The 22,648-nt window shown below is 40.9% G+C and overlaps 1 protein-coding gene across 1 annotated transcript in view; it reads right to left on the bottom strand.

Annotated features, from left to right (window-relative positions):
* The window catches only part of DCDC2 (doublecortin domain containing 2), a 556,437-nt gene that overhangs the window by 340,275 nt on the left and 193,514 nt on the right, over positions 1–22,648 (bottom strand). Inside the window, exons 5-6 of the mRNA XM_053714795.1 lie at positions 21,432–21,578; positions 20,292–20,346 (exon numbers count right to left, since the gene is read on the bottom strand). Of these exons, the coding sequence (XP_053570770.1) occupies positions 20,292–20,346; positions 21,432–21,578 (202 nt within the window). The remainder of the gene's footprint in view (positions 1–20,291; positions 20,347–21,431; positions 21,579–22,648) is intronic.

Genomic DNA, 22,648 nt, shown 5'->3' on the forward strand with positions numbered 1-22,648 from the left:
TACGGGCGGGGTCGTGTACTCTCCCTGCCAGGAAGGAAAGAAATTTATCTGGTAAGCATAAATTATGTTTTCCTTCCATAATGCAGGGAGAGTCCACAACTTCATTCCTTACTGTTGGGAAAACTATACCCAAGCTCCAGAGGACACTGAATGAATAACGGGAGGGAACAGAAAAAAAGAGGTGGACCCTATTCTGAGGGCACCACAGCCTGCAAAACTTTTCTCCCGAAAGCTGCTTCAGCCGAATTTAGAAAAAGTGTGTAAGGAGGATCAGGTAGCCACCTCACAATTCTGATCCATGGAGGCTTCGTTCTTAAAAGCCCAGGAGGAAGCCACTGCTCTAGTGGAATGAGACGTTATTCTCTCAGGAGGCTATAATCCTGCTGTCTCATAATCTAAGCGGATGACAGTCCTCAACCAGAAAGATAGGGAATTCAAGTAGCCTTCTGCCCCTTACGCTTCCCCGTATAGATGACAAACAAAGAGGAAGATTGTCTGATTTACTTAGTAGCCTGAAGATAGAACTTCAAGGCATGAACCACATCTAGATTGTGAAGCAAACGTTCCTTCGCTGAAGGAGGATTAGGACACAAGGACGGAACAACAATTTCTTGATTAATGTCACAACCCAACACCACCTTAGGGAGGAACCCTAATTTAGTGCGTAAAACTGCCTTATCAGCATGGAAAACAAGATAAGGGGGGGTCACATTGCAAAGCAGAAATTTCAGAAACTCTGCGCACAGAGGCAATAGCCAACAAAAAAAGAACCTTCCAAGATAACAATTTAATGTCAACAGTATGCATAGGCTCAAACGGAGCCTGCTGCAAAACACTAAGAACAAGATTGAGGCTCCAAGGCGGAGTCCCAGATCTAAACAGGTCTGATCCTAGTTTGAGCCTTAGCAAAGGACTGCCCTCCGGGAACTAGCAGATAGACCCTTCTCCAGCCTATCCTGGAGAAAAGGAAAAATTCTGGAAACCTTAACCTTATGCTAGGAAAAGGCACGCTCTTCACACCAGTACAAGTAAGTTCTCCACATGGTAGATACGACGGGAAACTGGCTTACGAGCTTGAACCAGAGTGTCAATAACACTCTCAGAAAACCCTCTCTTGGCTAAGACTAAGCGTTCAATCTCCACGAAGTCAGCCACAGAGAATCCAGATTTTGATGAACGAAGGGACCCTGTATCAGCAGCTCTGAGACAAGGTAACCTCCACTGAGGAGATGAGGACATACTTACCAGATCTGCAAACTACGTCCATGGCCACGAAGGAGCAAACAGAATCACTGATGCTCGCTCCTGCTTGAAGCAAACCACCAAACGAGGGAGAAGCGGTAATGGAGGAAAAAGATATATGAGTCTGAACCTCCATGGTACTGATAGGGCATCTATCAGTTCCGCCTGAGAATTCCTCGACCCATACCTGGGTAGCTTGGTATTGATGTGGGATGCCATGAAATCCATCTCCGGCGTCCCCCACTCACTGCATATCTCTGCAAACACCTTGGGGTGTAGAGACCATTCCCCTGGGTGAAAGGATTGCCTGCTGAGGAAGTCCGCTTCCCAGTTGTCCACACCCGGAATGTGGATCGCTGACAGCATACATCTGTGAGTCTCCACCTACTCTAGTATCTGAGATACTTCTCTCATCGCCAAGGGACTTATCGTTCCCCCCTGATGGTTAATGTAGGCAACCGAGGTTATATTGTTTGATTGGAATCTGATAATCTGGGACGAACCCAGAAGGGGCCATGCCTTCAAGGCATTGAAGATTGCCCGGAGTTCCAATATATTGATCGGAAGGGAGGGCTCCTCCTGAGTCCACAGCCCTTGTGCCTTCTTGGCACCCCAAACGGCTCCCCAGCCGGAAAGGCTTGCGTCCGTAGTCACAATCTCCAGAGACGGTCTCAAGAAGCACGTGCCTTGGGACAGATGATCTGGGCACAGACACCAAGAGAGTGAGTCTCTCGACAGGTTGTCTAGCACGATCAGTTGAGACAGATCTGAATGGTCATCGTTCCATTGTCTCAGCATGCATAGTTGTAAGGGTCTGAGATGGAATCTTGCAAAAGGAATGATGTCCATACAGGAAACCATGAGTCCAATCACCTCCATACACTGAGTCACTGAGGGTCTCAAGGAGGCCTGGAGGGCGAGACATGCAGAAGTTAGCTTGCAACATCTCTGATCTATGAGGAATATTCTCATGGATATGGAGTCTATTATTGTCCCCAGGAAAATCACCCTTGGAATAAGAGAACTATTTTCCAAGTTTATCTTCCATCCATGTGATTGAAGAAGATTGGGAAGGGACTTTGAATGTTCTTCCGCTAGACGAAAAGATAGTGCCTGTACCAAGATATCGTCCAGGTATGGTGCTACTGCAATATCTTGTGTTCTGGCAACAGCTAGAAGAGCACCCAGAACCTTCAAAAATATCCTTGAAGCAGTAGCAAGTGCTGGTCCAGAAAGTGAGTCTTGATAAAGGCCTAGTACGGGCCGAAACGCGTTGACCGACTGAATACTAATAAGCCTAATTTAATTTTTTTCTACATTCAAAACTGATCTACACTATTGTTCATTTATTTCACAGGAGGACCTATTAGGAGACTCTATATCAGAAAACTCTGTATCTTCTTCACCCTTATAAAGAAAGCAGAATAACACATGAGCTCACACCACTAGGATTTTCACGCATCCATTTAAAGAGTATATTTGAATAAACTTTAAGTTCTTTTATTTTCAACTTTTTATTCACAACATCATTATTTTTTCACATTTTTTATTATATTTTTTAATTTTCCAATGTTTTAACTTTTGTTGTTTTTTTATAAGTGATATATCACTTTGAACACAAGTATCACAGAGGATTGGTTTTTCAATATCACGTATTTTGGACACTACAAATTGGAACACTTACACAACGATTTGGATAATTTAATATTTGGACACAAAGATGAATTTTATATTGGATTAATCCCCTTTTTCATATTGGACTAAGACCCATTATTTAGAAGAGATAGACTATCTCACTGAACTACAGGAACTATTTTCAGTCTTTTTTCTCTGTATATGAAATTATTGCATAACCAGACTAGATTGAATGATAACAGTTGAAGATTGTTTAAAATTGTTTAACTGTCATCGCACAATTGTCAAAGTTTAAAAGAGCATTGTTTTTAAAAGGACACTGTTTTTTAGGAGAATTGTTTTAAGCCAAAGTATTTTAAATCATTATTAAATGGATCCATGTATATTTTTACTTTATATTTTTGTACTGTTTTTTAATATTGTATAAAATAAAGATATTTATAATCTGATCAGTACCCTAGCCTCCGATAGGTCAGGCGCTTTGGTGATTTAATTCTAATACTGACCCCCCTTTTTGACAGCTAGGTGTCATTATACCAGAGCCACAGGGTACATATTGGTAACAGACACTCAGCGAACACTATTCCCAAACCTCAGGAACTGAAAATGTTCCGTGTATCGGGACGTGAAGGTATGCATCATTCAGGTCTATTGTGGCCATAAACTGTCCTTCCTGAACCAGAGGAAGGATATACCGAGTTGTCTCCATCTTGAAAGAGGGAGCACTCAGAAACTTGTTTAGGCACTTTAGGTCCAGAATTGGACGAAAAGTTCCCTCCTTCTTTGGAACCACGAAAAGGTTTCCGATTGTACGATTTTACTTTAAAAATGATAATTGTTGTTAAATGTATAATTATTTTGTTTATGTTAATTTTGTATAAAGAGAATAGTTTATAGAGTAATATGCTAAACCCTTGCCGTTACACTATAAGGCCTAGCAAAGGGGTGGACTGTAAGATTTTAATGAGTATACAGATAGTGTCCTTATTGTTACAGAGAAGGTTAGTGTGTCCTTATGACTATTTTAACATCAGGCATGATGTAATGCTGACCTAGTCAGTAAGCAAGCATATAACATATATGGATATGGGAGTGACAAGCATTGCAAAGGGCTTCAAATAACTCACAATACCTAGTTTGGAACATGGCCAAAAGTGTATTATCAGCAGTTTTAAAGGGTATAAGAATCAGGGAGAAATAATGGTAGACAGAGTGCCTATCTGAAGGGAAACATCAAACGTACACTCCATGACCAGGTCTCTCATAGAAAACAAACGGGTAATATAATTTTATTTACTATTTCTCTGTTAAATTGTTTTCTGTGTTTAACCTTGTAAACAATAACATGTAATGTTGTTATTTATCTGTTCTTTAATAAATGTGTGATTGTTTATGTTGAAGGGGGTATTGTTGTCTGTTTCTGGAGGGTTTAATAGATATACAGGACGGTATATGAAATTCGTTTGCACAGGGCCCATTATTGATATATGTATATATTAATTTTGCGACGTGAACAGCTTTTAACATAAGATCCTTTTGTTTAAGTGTAATTTCTTACAGTAACAGGCACTCAGTGAACACTATTCCCAAACCTCAGGAACTGAAAATGTTCCCTGTGTATCGGGACGTGAAGGTATGCATCATTCAGGTCTATTGTGGTCATAAACTGTCCTTCCTGAACCAGAGGAAGGATTGACCGAGTTGTCTCCATCTTGAAAGAGGGAGCACTCAGAAACTTGTTTAGGCACTTTAGGTCCAGAATTGGACGAAAAGTTCCCTCCTTCTTTGGAACCACGAAAAGGTTTGAATAAAACCCCAAACCTCTTTTTGCTGTAGGTACCGGGACAATTACTTCTAGAGAGGAGAGATCCCATATGCAACCTAAGAAGGCAGACCTCTTTTCTGGTCTTGCAGATAGATTGGAGAGAAGGAATCTGTCCCTGGGCGGATGAGACTTAAATCCTATCCTGTATCCTTGAGATACAACCAAGAATCCTGTACATCCTAGAACCAAGCGTCTGAAAAAAGAGACAGTCTGCCCCCTACTCGATCCTATCCCGGATCGGGTGCCGCCCCTTCATGCCGAACTTGGAGGAGGATTGCTTTTGTTGTGATTTGTCAGTACAAAAGTAACGAAAATTAGACAATAGGCCTATTTTTCTTGTCTTGTGGTAGGAAGGCACCCTTCCCTCCGGTAACTGTAAAAATAATTGAGTCCAGCCCTGGACCGAATACAATCTTCCCCTTAAAAGAAAGAGAAAGGAGTCTGTATTTAGAAGTCATATCCGCAGACCAAGACTTCAACTAGAGAGCCCGGCAGGCTAGGACCGCAAAGCCAGAAGCCTTTGCATTCATGCAAATAATCTGCATATTCGCTTCACAGATGGAGTTAGCAATTCTCAGAGCCTTAATTCTCTCCTGAATATCCTCATCCTCTCCCAAACTCAGAGAAAATACACAGACTTTTCCACTCAGCTGCAACAACTGCCATCTAACTTACTACAGTTTGATTTCCAACACATCCTCTCCCAAACTCTGAGAAAATACACAGACTTTTTCTCAAGGGAAGTCTCCCCCTCAATGAGCTCTGACAGAGTGTCACACCAGTAGGTAGGTGCTCCAGCAACCGTGGCTACAGCTGCCACCGGTTGAAATAAAAACCCTGTATGTTGAAACATCTTCTTCAGAAAGGTTTCCATTTTCTTATCAATAGGCTCTCTAAAAAAGAGGAACTATCCTCCAGAGGAATAGTAGTACGCTTAGCCAGCGTAGAAATAGCGCCATCCACCTTAGGGATGGAGCCCCATAAGTTTAATTGAGAGTCAGGGACCAGGAATAATTTTTTAAAATTAGACGAGGGGGAAAAATAAGTTCCTATTCTTTCTCATTCGTTACTAATAATGTTCACATCTTAACTGGCACACGAAAAGTCAGAGGGACCTTCCTGTCTTCATAAACCCTGTCTAATTTAGAGATCTTAGGTTCCTCAGGGAGACTAGCCTCTGGAACCTCTAGCGTAGACAGAACCCCCTTTAATAAAAAACGCAGATGCTCAATTTTAAATCTAAAGGAGGGTTCCTCCGCTGAAGGAGGTTTAGAAACTGAAGTCTCCGACTCAGAAAGTTCACCCTCTGAAGCTACAGAGGTTAACTCATCCTCGAATAGCTGGGACATAGTAGCTAAATCCGACAAATATTTAGATGACTCTAAGTCAGGAGAACTATGTTAACCTTTCTCTTGCGTTTGTTAGAGCGAGGTAAGGCACTCAGGGCTGCAGACACCGCCGATTGCAACTGCGCGGTAAAGTCCGCAGGAAAAAAGCCCCCTCCAGATGGAGGATTAGTTGAGCCATGGGGAACTGCATGTGGAGCGGGTAGGGTAGAAAGGGTAGAAATCTCTCGGGACCCAGATTCCTGAGAGGTAGACGGCTCTGAGGGACTAATAGCACTATGTGTATTAGCAGACTTGTCTCCCTTCTTAGACTTTAAAACAATGCTTAGGCAAATAGAACAAAATTAAGCAGGCAGGCAAACCACAGCCTCCTCAAAATATAAACAGGAATTATTAATCAGTACAGAAGGAACGGAACCTTCTAGTATAATATCAGAGTCCTCCATAGCTAGGATATATTCACAGAAGGACAGACTTGGGGGCATATATATCAAGCTCCGTATGGAGCTTGATGCCCCGTGTTTCTGGCTATCAGGCTCGCCAGAAACACAAGACCTAAAGACCGCTGCTCCATAACCTGTCCGCCTGCTCTGAGGCAGCAGACATCTCCGGAAATCAACCCGACCCAATATGATCGGGTTAATTGACACCACCTGTTGGCCGCGAATCTGCAGGGGGCATCATTGCACCAGCAGTTCACAAGAACTGCTGGTGCAATGATAAATGCAGAGAGCATATGCAGAGAGTGTATCCGCAATATCGGACCATGTCCGCTCACACAATGTTAAATCGGCCCCAAAAAGTAAAAACTATTTAAAAAACACAGCACTTTTATAATCCCAATGGCTGGGGCACTCACCACCTCCTAGATCCAGACAGCTAATAAAGAAAAAGCTCTCCTTAGGAGCGAAGTTCGTAAGAAAGTAGGAAAAACAAAAAGACCCGGTCACGTAGTGCATAGGACAGGACTTCCCCTGCTATGAAAAAGGCACCAAGCTATTATGAGCTGCACAACACACAAAACTGAAAGTGAAACCTGTTTGTTCCAAGCCAAAAGCATGCAGTCTTTGAACCCAAAAACTCACACATAAAAGCAGTTCTTAATAACCCCTTGCTGATCAAATAATCTCCCTGAAGGAGATATTAACCCTTGATCCTATCGAGGCATAAAGGAGCCACACTGTGACCTTGTACAGCAAAAAGTGTATATAATAAAACGATCTAACCTCCATGGATCCATGCTGTGGAACAGGCAAAGCCTCTCAAGTGTGACAGTCTTGCAGCAACGCCTCTGTCATGGACTTGAGTGTGTAACAGCAAGCAAAGAAACTTGTCAACACTGATTGCCCGGGAGCTGTTAGGCGGCAGTCTAGATGGGTTCACAAAAAAACTTTCCCTGCATCTCCAGACTCTAACTTTCATCAATACTCTCACTGAGAGGTTGACATGACTACATGACTCCAATCCTTTCTTGAAAGGAACATACCTATTACAGGACTATCCAAATCTTCTGACACTTCTCTGCCACCTCCTATAGTGACAAAAGGCAAAGAATGACTGGGGGACAGGGGAAGTGGGAGGGATATTTAAGCCTTTGGCTGGGGTGTCTTTGCCTTCTCATGGTGGCCAGGTGTTGTATTTCCAAACAGTAAGGAATGAAGTCGTGGACTCTCCCTGCCTTATGGAAGGAAACAGCATTTTTGATCATTCATTTTGCTTGGTTTAACTGTAACATGTTTTGTTATGCTCCCTTCAGACAGGCTGGGGTAAAATGGGGTGCTTCTTTTTTTTTATATACACTACGAATATTGTCACTTTGAAATCCATTTTTCCAAACTGTAAAATGACGATTCAAACTTCTGTACAGAACATAGTTATGAGTAGAAATGACTCATCTACAATTTTCCATATGAACACATACTAATCCATACAACTGATGTTGGGCAAAAAGATGCAGCTCTTACTGTAACTGATTATTTCTGTCTTCTCTGAAATGTCATTGGCTGGGTTTACAAATGTATACACAACTCATTTGGAGTGTTAATGTGTTAGAGCATGTTATTATTGCATGTTTACCTGCATATAACTATATGCTAAACTTCTACAAGGGTGTTGAAGACTTAGTTAAAGTCAGCTCCAGAGCAGCAATGCATTACTGGGACCTTGCTCTACAAAGAAAAGGAAACAGCTCAACCACAACTCAGATAACTGTTTAAAGGGTTATGAAACCCAAACATTTCCTTTCAAGATTCAGAAAGAGCGTACGGTTTTAAAATAAAGTTTCCAATTTAGTTGTATTATAAAATTAGCTTTGTTCCCATGGTATTCTTTGCTGAGGAGATACCTATGTAGGTGTCTGGAGCACTACATGGTGGGAAATAGAGCTGCCATCTAGTGCACTTGTAAATGGATAACATTCTTGCAAAACTGCTGCCATAAAGTGCTCCAGACACGTGTATACTCCTGAGATCCTGCTTTCAACAAAGATATAAAGAGAATCAAGAAAATTTGATAATAGAAATAAATTACAAAGTTGCTTTAAATTCCATCCTCTGTCTGAATCATGAAAGAAAAATTCTAGGTTTCATATCCCTTTAATGACAACAATGTGCTACACAAAATGAAAACTTACTAGAAAAAGGCAAGTTGGCTTTCCTATTGTAGTCAAAAAAGACTATACAGCCAAGAATCGCAAAATCACATCTGGCTACACACTCGGTCCTATCTCCATCAGTACGGATATTAATGCAGTGAAATTATGTAAACAGAGGTAAGCTTCAACCTGCACATTTGCATATTTTGGGGTGCTACGTGTTGGAATACATCTACATTTGCATTAGTTTACATCTATTACACATTTAAAAAAAAAAAAATCTTGAATCAATATTTCTTGTCATATTTTTTCTGTCTGAAAAACAACTGCTGTTGACCTTCAAACAAGGAATTTTTGTGGATCAGGAAAACAATTCTATAAGCAACAATAAGCAGGCACCAAGGCAAGATCACCAAGCAACTTGCAGATAGATGTAGGCAGTAAACCGGTTAAATTCCAGTTGTAATCCAGTATTTGCCTGGAATTCTACAGGCTCTATTTAGTCTAGTCTCATTAAAGTTACTAACTTTATACCAAAACTGTTTAATCTGAGATTAAAGTAGAAGTTTAGATAAAATGGGGCTGTATTATCATTGTGCGAGCGGACATGATCCGATATTGCAGATTATGTCCGCTGCACATCGATAAATGCTGACAGCATACGCTCTCGGCATTTATCATTGCACCAGCAGTTCTTGTGTTTCCGGTGAGTCTGAAGGCTCGCCAGAAATACGGAGCTTGATAAATATTCCCCAAAAACTCTACTCTGAAGGAATAGTGAGGGTGCTATGATTTTTTGGAAAAAAATGTGTTTCCTATATCTATCAGGCTGAAATGAGATGAAGAAGCTAGCCAGTCTATGAAATATCCAAAGGAACTCAGTTATACAGTGTAAAAATTCCCAAAATGGGATTTCAAGAAGTAAAAGGCAATAGTGCAAAAACTGATGCAAAACTTGTTTTCTGATGGATTGGATCCTTTGTTGAATACCTAGAAGCTGCTGATTAATGGTTGCATATATATGCCTCTTGGCTTTCAGATAGTGCAAAAGTGCTCCTTCAACAAAGCATACCAAGAGAATGAAGCAAATTTGACAATAGAAGTAAATTGGAAAGTTGTATAAAATTATATGATCTATCTGAATCATGAATTAACATTTTTAGGTTTCATGTCCCTTTAAGTCATATATATTTTAAAATATTTTTTTCCTGTCAAAAAATGTTTACAGCATAAATGTAATCTCTGGTCCATCATATTAAACAACATAGAGTCGTCATTTGCAAGCTTTATAACAGGTTCACCAGGTCTGAGGAGAAAAATCACTGAACCACAAAACACAACACTGGGGTGGGGGAGAGCTTATACGCATATATTAACCACGCTTATAACGAAAACTTAAATCAGTTTGGTTAAAGGGACATTAACGTTATTCTTTTCTTTCTTGCATTTAGAGTGAACTTGAGAACCTGTCCGCATGGCTTTGCGGTATACGGGCTGATGACCGCTGCTTCTTACACTGCAGGAAGCAAGCTTGCATGTAGTTGATCTATGAAAAAGCCTGAAGATCAGTTGAAACGTATGTTAGAGAACTTTTACAAACAATTATGTCCCAAGCTGGGTGAGACTTTGCAGTCACTTGCAAACAGCTAGCTGTGAATGGCAGGTGACAATAGGCATTTTTTCACATGCATATAGCCTTAGCTCCTGTTGTGTACTAGTCTCTTATCCCCCTGTGTACGGTGTCCTTTGTTTTTATGCTGCAAATAAATATTTTAATTGGCTACGTACAGCATGTTCCTTTTACCGTAGGAGGTTTATGTGCTACCACTGAGAGATAAGTTATAGCTCACTTAAATGTGAGTAAGGTTTTTGTTTCAATCTGCAACAGTATCTACAGACCTTCACTATGATACTTCCCTGTTCTCTCTCAGGTCTTCCGGTGAACATATTGAAGTTGAACAACTGCTTTACCATTGAAAATATAGTTATATGAACGTTTGGACTAGATCCTTGGTTAAATGGACATGAAACCATACATTGTTTTATATGTTGAAAATATATAAGGCAAGACATGAAAAAGAGTTCAGTGCAATGCATAACCCAAAGGGGTCGATTTATCAAGCTGCGGCGGACAGGGGCGCACATACGTGCCCTGTCCGCCGCAGCTCACCTCTGGTGGGTTGAATTCCACTGCTGGAATTCAGCAGTGCACATGAGCGCTATTTTGCGCTCGCGTGCAATCCCGACCACTGCCCGCGTACAGTGGACGTGACCCGGGAGATTGAAAAAAGGTTAAGGAAGCAGGGGTCTGATGACTGATGCTTGTTAAATATGGACTGCAGGTCGTAGGCAGGCAAAGCCTGCTGAAAGGGTTCGATAAACTGACCCCAAAGCCTCATACAGCCTAGATATTATATAAGGTCATTTAGCAATTTTGCTCAGTACAAGGGGTGCAATATTAAACACAAAAAGTCAGACTCCTAATGTAAAGTCTAAAAGAGGTCTCAGGTGTTAGAAAAATAAGGCAGTCAAAGGGCTTTAACATACACATACATACATATACATGTCTATGTGTATATATATATATATATATATATATATGTGTGTGTGTATGTATATATATATATATATATACATACATATACACATACACATATACATACACAGGTGGCCCTTGGTTTACGCCGGTTCAATTTGTGCCGTTTCAGAATAACAACCTTTTTTTTCAGTCATGTGACTGCTATTGAAAAGCATTGAAAAGCAGTGAATTAATTAAAATAGCCAGTAGGTGGAGCTGTCTGCTTGTGTTGCAGCAAAGTTATGCAAGCTTAGCAGATTGAAATTAATCTGTGTACACAGAACAGGCCTTAGCTATCGAGCAGCTTTCAAAGCAACAAGATCTAGCAGCCACTTCCCTATTATCTTCCTGTCCAGCTGCTTGAGGTGAGGGTGCCTAACTGCTTAATCAGTTCAAAATGAAATGCATAGAATAGGTGTAGACCCAATATTATCTAACATGCTAACAATGCAGAGAACTGTTTGCAGAAAAATGCAAGTAAACAAATGTTTTTATTCATTAAACTTAGTTTGATGATACAGTCTGTTGTCTGATTATTTAATTAGGTTTATAATACTGTTTAGCATTTAAAGTCTTCATTTCAAAGCTTTAAAATAATGTATTAGGTGTTACTTATGTCAATTTTGAGAGGGGCCTGGAACCTAACTCCCTCACTTCCCATTGACTTACATTATAAACTGGGTTTCAATTTACAACGGCTTAGATTTACAACTATTCCTTCTGAACCCTAACCCCGGCGTAAACTGAGGGCTATCCACATCCGGCCACGCCCCCCTTCACGCCCGGCCACGCCCACTTCTGCCGCAGATCAGACGGCAGCTAGGGACTCAAAGGCCAGGTGTGTTTGTCCTCGTGCTGTCTACTGCGCATGACAGCTTCGGACAAACACACTTGGCCTTTTATATTATAGGATGTATTTAGAAATAGATATTCATATACAGTATAGATAGATAGATAGATAGATAGATATTGTACCAAAATCTCATCAGATATATGTAGAAAAATATCCTATATAATAAATGGCCAAGTATGTTTGTCAGATGCAGTCATGCGCAGTAGAGACTGCATATGACAAACATACCTGGCCGTTTGGATCCTGACACTCAGCACAGAGCAAGGCTGAAGCAGAGTGTCAGGGGGCGTGGCCAACGGGAGCATCGCGGTGGGGGCGTGGCCGATGGGAGCATCACGGTGGGGGCATGGCCCTTTGTCGCGTCCGGGCGTGTCGAGGGCGTGGTCGGTGCGGTGATGGGCGTGGTCGGTGGGGTGTCACGAAGGGGGTTGTGGTCAGAGAGTCAAAAGGGTTTGAAAGACAGAGCCAGAGAGGGGGGGAGAGCAAAAGAAAGGGGGGAGAATGGCCAAAGAGGGGGGAGAAGGGCCAGAGAGGGGGGGGAGAAGGGCCAAAGAGGGGGGGAGAGAGCCAAAGAGGGGGGAGAGAGCCAAAGAGGGGGGAGAGGGCCAAAGAGGGGGAAGAGAGACAAATAGAGGGGGGAGAGAGCCAAAGAGGGGAGAGAGTCAAAGAGGGGGGAGAGAGAGTCAAAGAGAGGGAAGAGAGAGTCAAAGAGAGGGGAGAGAGAGTCAAAGAGGGGGAGAGAGAGTCAAAGAGGGGGGGGAGAGAGAGAGCAAAAGAGGAAAGAGAGCCAAAGAGGGGAGAGAGCCAAAGAGGGGAGAGAGCCAAAGAGAGGGGAAAGAGAGCAAAAGAGGGGGGAAAGAGAGCAAAAGAAAGGGGGGAGAGAGCCAAAAGAGGGGAGAGAGAGCCAAATAGAGGGGGGAGAGAGCCAAAGAGGGGAGAGAGAGAGAAAAAGAGGGGAGAGAGAGAGAGCCAAAGAGGAGAGAGAGCAAAAGAGGGGAGAGAGCAAAAGAGGGGGGAGAGAGAGAAAAAGAAAGGGGGGAGAGAGCCAAAGAGGGGAGAGAGAGAGCAAAAGAGGGGGGAGAGAGCCAAAGAGGGGGGAGAGAGCCAAAGAGGGGGGAGAGAGGCAAAGAGGGGGGAGAGAGCGCAAAGGAGAGGGTCGAGAGAAAGCAAAAGAGAGGGGGAGAGAGAGCAAAAGAGAGGGGAGAGAGAGCAAGGGGTGGGACCGCTGTACTGCAAAAAATGGCCTGTGTACACGGGCTTTAGTACTAGTCTATTTATAAATAAATAGAACATATTCTGCTATGTGCAGAACATTGGAATGTGAAATAGTCATATTTTCATGTCGAGTTAGTGCAAATGAGAATATGCGATCTGGTTTGCGCGAGAGTGGGATGTTGGGTCTTTTGGACTTACTTTCTCCATTTTGACTTCTATGAGGGAATACATGAACGCTTACACGATATTCTAACTTCGTTTTTTTGTGCTTATTTGGTTAGCGCAAGGGCAAAAACAGTTTACTTTCAAATGGTTATACAAGCACAACCCGACGAGTGCAAACAACTTACTTTCTAGCGCAATTAAAGATCAAGTGGAAACATCAATTTGCCCTCCACCTGTAATCTGGCCCATTGTTTGTTATAATGCTTATACATATGTAATTGTTAGCAGTAATTTCTTATTTAACATGATATGACATTAACTGAGCCATCAATCTGTCACAGGCAAGTAAACATTAAGCCAGGGCTATCAAAGGAATTCCAAAAGCATGCCAAGTGTTTCCTAAACTAAATTTATGCTTACCTGATAAATTTCTTTCCGGGCATGGAGAGTCCACTACGTCATTCCAATTACTAGTGGGATATTCAACTCCTGGCCAGCAGGAGGAGGCAAAGAGCACCCCAGCAAAGCTGTTAAGTGTAATTTCTCCTACCCATAATCCCCAGTCATTCAGCTGAAGGAAAATGGAAAAAAAAGAAACAAGGGTGAAAAAGGTGCCTGAGGTTTACTGAAAAAAACTGCAGAATAATATTAAAAAAAGAGGACGGGGTCGTGGACTCTCCATGCCCCGGAAAGATAGATATTTATCAGGTAAGCATACATTTGTTTTCTTTCCTATGGCATGGAGAGTTCACAACATCATTCCAATTAATAGTGGGAACCAATACCCAAGCTAGAGGACAAGGAACAAAAAGGGAGGGAGAACAAGGCAGGAGGACCTAAACAGAAGGCCCCACCGCTTGAAGAACCTTTCTCCCAAAAGAGGCCTCAGTCGAGGCAAAAGTATTAAATTTGGAAAAAGTATGCAGAAAGGACCATGTAGCCTTGCAAATCTGTTCCACAAAAGCTTCATTTTTGAAAGCCCAAGATGAGGAGACAGCCCTAGTGGAATGAGCCGTAATTCTCTCAGGAGGCTGCTGTCCAGCAGTCTCATAAGCAAAACAAATCACACTTCTTAACATCTGGTAATTCTAGTAAGTTTGTGCAAAAGGATAGACAGAGCAGAAATCTGACCCTTCAGAGTACTGACTGACAAACCCTTCTCCAGGCCATCCTGAAGAAAAGATAAAATTCCTGGAATCCTCACCCGACTCCAAAAAAAACCTTTAGCTTCACATCAAAAAAGGTATTTACGCCATATCTTTTGGTAAATATTACGATTAACAGGTTTACAAGCCTGAAGCATAGTATCAATGACAGCCTCCGAAACACCGCGTCTAGACAGGACTAGGCGTTCAATCTCCAAGCAGTCAGCTTCAGAGAATCTAGATTTGCATGGAGGAATGGACCCTGAATGAGAAGGTCCTTCCTCAGAGGTAACTTCCAGGGTGGAAGAGATGACATCTTCACCAGATCTGCAAACCAGATCCTGCGAGGCCAGGCAGGAGCTATTAGGATCACATACTCTCTGTCCTGCTTGATACGAGCAATGACTCGTGGAAGGAGAGCAAACAGAGGAAACAGGTATGCTAGACCGAAATTCCACTGAACCGCCAGGGCATCTATCAGGGCGGCCTGAGGATCTCTTGACCTTGAACCGTACTTTGGAAGCTTGGCGTTTTGACAAGATGCCATCAGATCTAACTCCGGAACTCCCCACATGAAAGTTATCCTGGAGAACACTTCCGGATGGAGAGCCCACTCTCAGGGATGAAAAGCTCAGAAAATCCGCCTCACAATTGTCCACTCCTGGAATGTGGATGGCAGATAGAAGACAATTGTGAGCTTCCGCCCACTGCAGTATGCGAGTCACCTCCTTCACAGCCAAGGAACTCTGAGTACCTTCCTGGTGGTTGATGTAAGCCACTGAGGTGATGTTGTCCGACTGGAATCTGATAAATAGGACTAAAGATAATTGAGGCCAAGCTGTCAAGGCATTGAATATTGCTCTCAATTCCAAGATGTTTATGGAAAGAAAAGACTCTTCCCGAGACCACAGGCCCTGAGCCTTCAGAGAAACCCAAACAGCTCCCCAGCCTGACAGGCTGGTCTCTGTAGTCACATTCACCCAGGAAGGTCTCAGGAAGCAAGTGCCCTGAGACAGATTTTCCTGAGAACTCCACCACGAGAGAGAGTCTCTTGTTAGGGGATCCAGATTTATCCTCTGCGATAAATCTGAATGGTCTCTGTTCCATTGACGGAGCATACAAAGCTGCAGCGGTCGCAGATGGAACCAAGCAAAAGGGATGATGTCCATGGAAGCCACCATTAGACCAATAACCTCCACGCATTGAGCCACTGATAGAAGAAAGGCAGACTGGAGGGAAAGGCAAGAAGCAAGAAGCTTGAATTTTCTGATGTCCGTCAGGAAAATCTTCATGGACAGAAAATCTATGATTGTCCCTAGGAAAATCACTCTTGTAGTTGGAACTAGAGAACTCTTCTCTAGATTCACTTTCCACCCGTGGTAACGTAGAAAAGACAACAACATCTCTGTATGAGATTTTGCTAGTTGAAAAGATGACGCCTGAACAAAGACGTCGTCTATATAAGGCGCCACCGCAATTCCATGGGATCTGATCACTGCCAATAGAGCTCCCAGAACCTTTGCAAATTCTCTGGGAGCTGTGGCAAGACCAAACGGAAGTGCAATAAACTGGAAATGCTTGTCCAGAAAGGCAAACCTTAGAAACTGGTAATGATCCCTGTGAATGGGAACGTCTAAATATGCGTCCTTCAGGTCTATGGTCGTCATGAACTGACCTTCCTGAACCAATGGATGAATGGAACAAATAGTTTCCATCTTGAAGGACGGAACCCTGAGGAATTTGTTAAGGCACTTTAGATCTAGGATGGGCGAAAAGTTCCCTCCTTTTTGGGAACCACAAAAAGATTTGAATAGAGTCCTAGACCCTGTTCCTCTAGAGGGACTGGTACGATAACTCCCAGGGAGGATAGGTCCTTTATGTAATTTAAGAAGTCCTCCCTCTTTACCTGGTTTGAGGATAGTCTTGACAGGAGAAATCTGCCCTTTGGAGGGCAAGACTTGAATACTATCTAGTAACCCTGGGATACTATGTTCACATCCCATGGATCTGGGACATCACATATCCAATCCCCTCGAAAAAGAGTAAGTCTGCCCCCACCTGATGCAAAATTGGATCGGCGCAGACCCTTCATGCTGATTTAAAGTGGAAGGCTTTTTGTTATGTTTTCCCTTGTTCCAGGGCTGGCTGGATTTCCAAATGGACCTGGATTGGTCTGGTTTGGAAGAGGAGGACTTCTGTCCCTTAAAGGGACAGTCTAATCCAAAATAAACTTTCATAATTCAGATAGGGCATGTAATTTTAAACAATTTTCCAATTTACTTTTATCACCAATTTTGCTTTGTTCTCTTGGTATTCTTAGTTGAAAGCTTAACCTAGGAGGTTCATATGCTAATTTCTTAGACCTTGAAGGCCACCTCTTTTCAGAATGCATTTTAACAGTTTTTCACCACTAAAGGGTGTTAGTTCACGTGTTTCATATAGATAACACTGTGCTCATGCACATGAAGTTGCCTGGGAGCCAGCACTGATTGGCTAAACTGCCACTCTGTCAAAAGAACTGAAATAAAGGGGCAGTTTGCAGAGGCTTAGATACAAGATAATCACAGAGGTAAAAAGTATATAAATATAACTGTGTTAGTTATGCAAAACTGGGGAATGGGTAATAAAGGGATTATCTATCTTTTAAAACAATAAAAATTCTGGTGTAGACTGTCCCTTTAAAGTTATGAAAGGAACAAAAATTAGAAGTCTGACGACCCTTAGGTCTATTCTTCTTGTCCTGAGGTAGAAAAGATCCCTTTCCACCCATAATCTCTGAAATTATCTCCGCTAGACCAGGTCCAAACAAAAAGCTTTATCCTTATAAGGCAAAGCCAAAAGCTTGGCCTTTGAAGACACATCAGCTTACCAAGATTTTAACCACAGAGCTCTGCAAGCTAGAACAGTGAAGCTAAAAACATCTTAGCTCCCAGTCTGATTACTTGCATGTTGGCATCACAGATAAAGGTATTGGCTAGTTTAAGAGCCTTGATCCTGTATTGGATCTCCTCTACTGTAGTCTCTTTTGAAATCAGACAGGGCATCACACCAATAGGATGCTGCTTTTGCAACCGTGGCAAAACTCGCCGCAGGTTGCTTCTGTAAACCCTGATGGACATACATATTTTTTAAATAAACTTCCAGCTTTTTAACCATTGGATCCTTAAAAGAACAACTATCCTCTATAGGAATGGTAGTTCTATTAGCTAGAGTAGAGATAGCTCCTTCAACCTTAAGTATGGTGCGCCATGAGTCTCGAATAGAGTCAGCAACAGGAAACATTTTTTTTTTAAAAACAGGGGAAGGGGAAAAAAAACATGGCTTATCCCATTCCTGAGCTATATTTTCAGATATTTTCCTAGGAACAGGAAAAACATCATCATTTAAAAAGGAGAATCATAAACTCTATCCAGTTTAGAAGACGTCTTACGGTTGGCAGCAACCAAAGGTTCAGAGTCATCCAAAGTAGCTAGAACCTCCTTCAGAAGTAACCAAAGATGTTCAAGCTTAAATCTAAAATTAACATCTTCAGATTATGAAGATTTTGCCGCCAAAGTGTCAGAGTCTGAAATTTCACCTTCAGAAGCTACTGAAGTATTCTCCTCATCAGACAATTGAGAAAGGTTGACCAACGCAGAATTAGAGCAGTCAGAAGCCTTACTAGCGGACAAATGTTTAGATTTTCTCTTACACTTACCCGAAGAAGGGAAAGCTGACAAAGCTGACAATACTGCAGAAGTGATCTGAGCGGGACAATCCCCTGGTAAATAAACACCCCCAGGAGGATGAGAGGACACATAAGGCACAGTATGGGAAACCATCAAGGCTTGGGACGTTTGAGGAGAAAGCTGAGGCATGTCACGCACAGCATTATCCTGAGACATTTGGCTCAGAAGGGAGTAATTTGTCTTTAAATTTTAACATTTTGGATAATCATGAGGAACAAAATTGCATTGACAAAACAATTTGAGCCTCTAAACATAGTAAGCATTTATCAACAGACATAGACTGATCTAACTCTGAATTTATTTTACAAAATCAATAGTTAATAACATTGAAAAAGAAAAGTCTTTCAAAATTTATTATAAATTTATCAATTCAGAGAGCAATAAAGAGATCCTTCAAAGCAACCTTTCAGATTGCCGGAAGCTCCTACCGGACAGGATTGACACCCCATTAGTAGTAGTTAGAGGAAACGAAACCTTTCTGCAAGGATCTTCTCCTCCTAGCACAGAAAAGTATCTGTTGATGAGAACTATATCAAAGACCAACATCAGACAGAGCCCTGCAATGCGATACACCTCAGCACAATGCAAGCTTACTAAGCTCCGCTCCGATATACCGGAAGTGCAGACAACATGCGAGTTGAATAACTAACTGCGCCACTTGAAAAAGTAAACTGCTCACAGATTGACCGTTAATAAAAAATTAAGCCTCTCTAACTGTTCCTCAAAACATGTCAGAACACACTACCAAAGTGCCCTGCATTCCGATAATGCAACACTCCTCAATCCAATCTCAATAAAGTTATGAGTCCCCCAGCCAAATAACATCTCACATTTAACCCATACAATGTCCTGTCCTCCAAATAAAGTATCCTTAAAGGGATACTAAACCCAATTTTTTTCTATTATGATTCAGATAGAGCATGCAATTTTAAGCAACTTTCTAATTTACTCCTATTATCAATTTTTCTTTGTTCTCATGTTATCTTGAGTTGAAAAAGCATTAATAAAAGGTTAGGAGCCGGCCCATTTTTAAGTTCAGCACCTTGGTAGAGCTTGCTGATTGGTTTGCTACATTTAGCCACAAATCAGCAAGTGCTAACCATGTGCTGAACAAAAAATGGTCTGTCTCTAAAGCTTACAGTATTGCTTTTTCAAATCAAGATAGCAAGAGAATAAAGAAAAATTGATAATAGGAGTAAATTAGAAAGGTGCTTAAAATCTCATGCTCTATCTGAATCATGAAATAAAAAAATTGGGTTTAGTGTCCCTTTAACTAATAAGGATATCTATGTCCCATTGCCATAATCTGTCATAAGTATCCTTAATTAAAAAGGATCTATCCTAGTTTGAATCCGAATGAGGATTAACCTCTTAAGTGCTGCTGTCCTTCAATACCTAGAAGGAAAAAGCACTTACCTGAGATCCAGCTGCAGGACAGTGCAGGACAGATGCTGCTACATAGGTGTAACAGGTACTTCGCTCCCTGTCATGGACCTGTAGTAAAAGAAAGAACAGAGTATCCAACTCTGGCTTTCTGCAAAGGGGTAGCAAAATGTTAAAAGTAAAGCAAAGACTACCTCGCTGCCTTTTAACTGCTAAAAGCCACCACTACTCTTACTAAAGAGATTGACATGGACACAGCTTGCTTGCAGGGAAGAGTAACCATAAAAGGATTAAATATCTTCAGACACCAACTTCGCACATCCTCCATTGACAGAGGCAAAGAGAATGACTGGGGATTTTGGGTAGGGGAAGTTACACTTAACAGCTTTGATTGGGTGCTATTTGCCTCTTCCTGCTGGCCAGGAGTTGAATAGCCCACTAGTAATTGTAATGACGTTGTGGACTCCCCATGCCATAGGAAAGAAATAGAAACATTTCATACAAAATATTTGTGTCTCAGCTTTAAAATAAAAAAAATAAAAAATTCTGGATTTAGACAATTTTAGATAATCTTTTAACTTACATTCTCCTTGGACTTTCGGAATCCATTTATTGGGGGCAAAGAAGATGCTTTGGACCTGTAAAACAAAATGCAATATCCAATTAAACAAATATATTTCAATAACTTAATAAAATGCATACATTTTCATATAATGTACAACTGGATATGACCAAATGTAGACAACTTAGATTAGATCATACACAGTTTTTGTAAAATGAAGCCCATATGACAAAAGTCTAGTGATTTTTTCTTGCGGCTCCATTTCATTCTCTTTATAATAATAATAACATGATAATTAAGTAACAGTATTCTATGTGTGTATAGCTATAACAATGGTGCCAATTTATATTTATGTTCCTTGAGTCTATTACAAGTAAGCTTATGTGAATATAGTTGTGCAAGTTAAAGTGATGGTAAACCCTAGCGTTTGGGAAACGCTAGGATTTACAATCGTAACAAATAAAGGGGACTTTCATTCATGAAGTATAAAATACTTCATTCTGAAAGCCCCTTTATTTGTTATCAGCGTTTGCTGCGCTGAGCTGCTAAAGGCAGCCCACGGCAGAACGCAGTTTGGCTGAGAGGTGACGTTTCCACCTCTTAGCCAATAGCCGTGCGGGAAATACAGCTTGGCGCCACAAAACCTGGCGCCAAGCTGTATTTCCCGCACGGCTATTGGCTAAAAGGTGGAAACGTCACCTCTCAGCCAAATTGCGTTCTGCCGTGGGCTGCCTTTAGCAGCTCAGCGCAGCAAACGCTGATAACAAATAAAGGGGCTTTCAGAATGAAGTATTTTATACTTCATGAATGAAAGTCCCCTTTATTTGTTACGATTATAAATCCTAGCGTTTCCTAAACGCTAGGATTTACCATCACTTTAATAAAAATATGAATATAAATATAAATACTTTATGCAACTAAATATGGGTATACACTCAAAGCCCATGAAGCCTCTCAAGACCTTATGTTAAAGGCATAGAGGAGCAATAATCAAATTATCTTATAATAAAATCTTTGCAATATTGCTTGAAGAGAACTGTGTTAACCCCTAAAACAGTGATTAGTGAGTATACACATATTCCACCCTGAATTGGAACACAGGAGATAATGATAAGTCTGGAAAGACTGTTGTGAATCCAGCCCTTCTAATTAAAACCTTACCCGTGAGCCCTTCTCATTGAAGCTTTTGGGAAAATCAGGTCACTATAAGGCAACTTTTTGAATTTCTCTCTTCCCACTGCTACGTAAAACTGCCCATTTTCTAATTCAGACCCATCTTGGACTGTTGTTCCATCCAATGTATATAGCCTATTGACAGAAAAAAAAAGTGAATTATTATTACTATACTTGGCATATTATATCAAATAATATTTAGGTATTGTATTCATCTTCTTATTCCATAATTACATGGTTACAATGATAAATTATGAAAAATATAAGGGCACTACTGAACACTAACAAGTAATCATAAGATAATTTTATTTTTACATAAACTCTGCTAGTAGCTTCTAGATTAATTCAAAACTTTAAATATATCCATGCATTTAAAGGAATAGTCTAGTCAAAATTAAACGTTAATTATTCAGATAGAGCAGGCAATTTTAAGCAACTTTCTAATTTACTCCTATTATCAATTTTTCTTCGTTCTCTTGGTATCTTTATTTGAAAAAGCAAGAATGTAAGCATAGAAGCCGGACCATTTTTGGTTCAGAACCTGGGTAGCACTTTCTGATTGGTGTCTTAATGTAGCCACCAATCAGCAAGCGCTACCCAAGTTCTAAACCAATAATGGGGTGGTTCCTAAGCTTACATTCCAATAAAGATACCAAGAAAACAAAGACAAATTGATAATAGGAGTAAATTAGAAAGTTGCTTAAAATTGCATGTTCTATCTGAATCATGAAAGTTTAATTTTGACTAGACTATCTCTTTAATTCCCTATATAGTAAAGACTATAGTGAGAATCTACTGTTAAATTTTAGTTAAAACGTATCACAAATTAATATTTAAAATACACCATGCTGTTTATTTATTTGCAATACTGTTGTGAACTAATGGCACTACTACACTTATAAACATCTCCCTTATATAGAATCAAATTCCGTTTATAATTTATTATCTTTAGGGATATGGTGCAGTGTATTAATACATAATGGTAATTCAATTTCAGTTACAAACCGAGAACAGAATACACATAATTGCATTTACAGCGTTTGTTAAGTATATATCATTTGGACCATGATATGAATAAAACTTGACTTTTATTAAAAGTAAGAAGAAAAAAAGAGGTTTGAAAACACAATAATGGATCATGAGGTAAAACTAGCAGCAATGCCACTGACGCATTTCGCTGTTGTGGCTGTTTCAAAGGACGAAAC

The sequence above is a fragment of the Bombina bombina genome, chromosome 5 (assembly GCF_027579735.1).
Source record: "Bombina bombina isolate aBomBom1 chromosome 5, aBomBom1.pri, whole genome shotgun sequence".
NCBI classification, from domain to species: domain Eukaryota; kingdom Metazoa; phylum Chordata; class Amphibia; order Anura; family Bombinatoridae; genus Bombina; species Bombina bombina.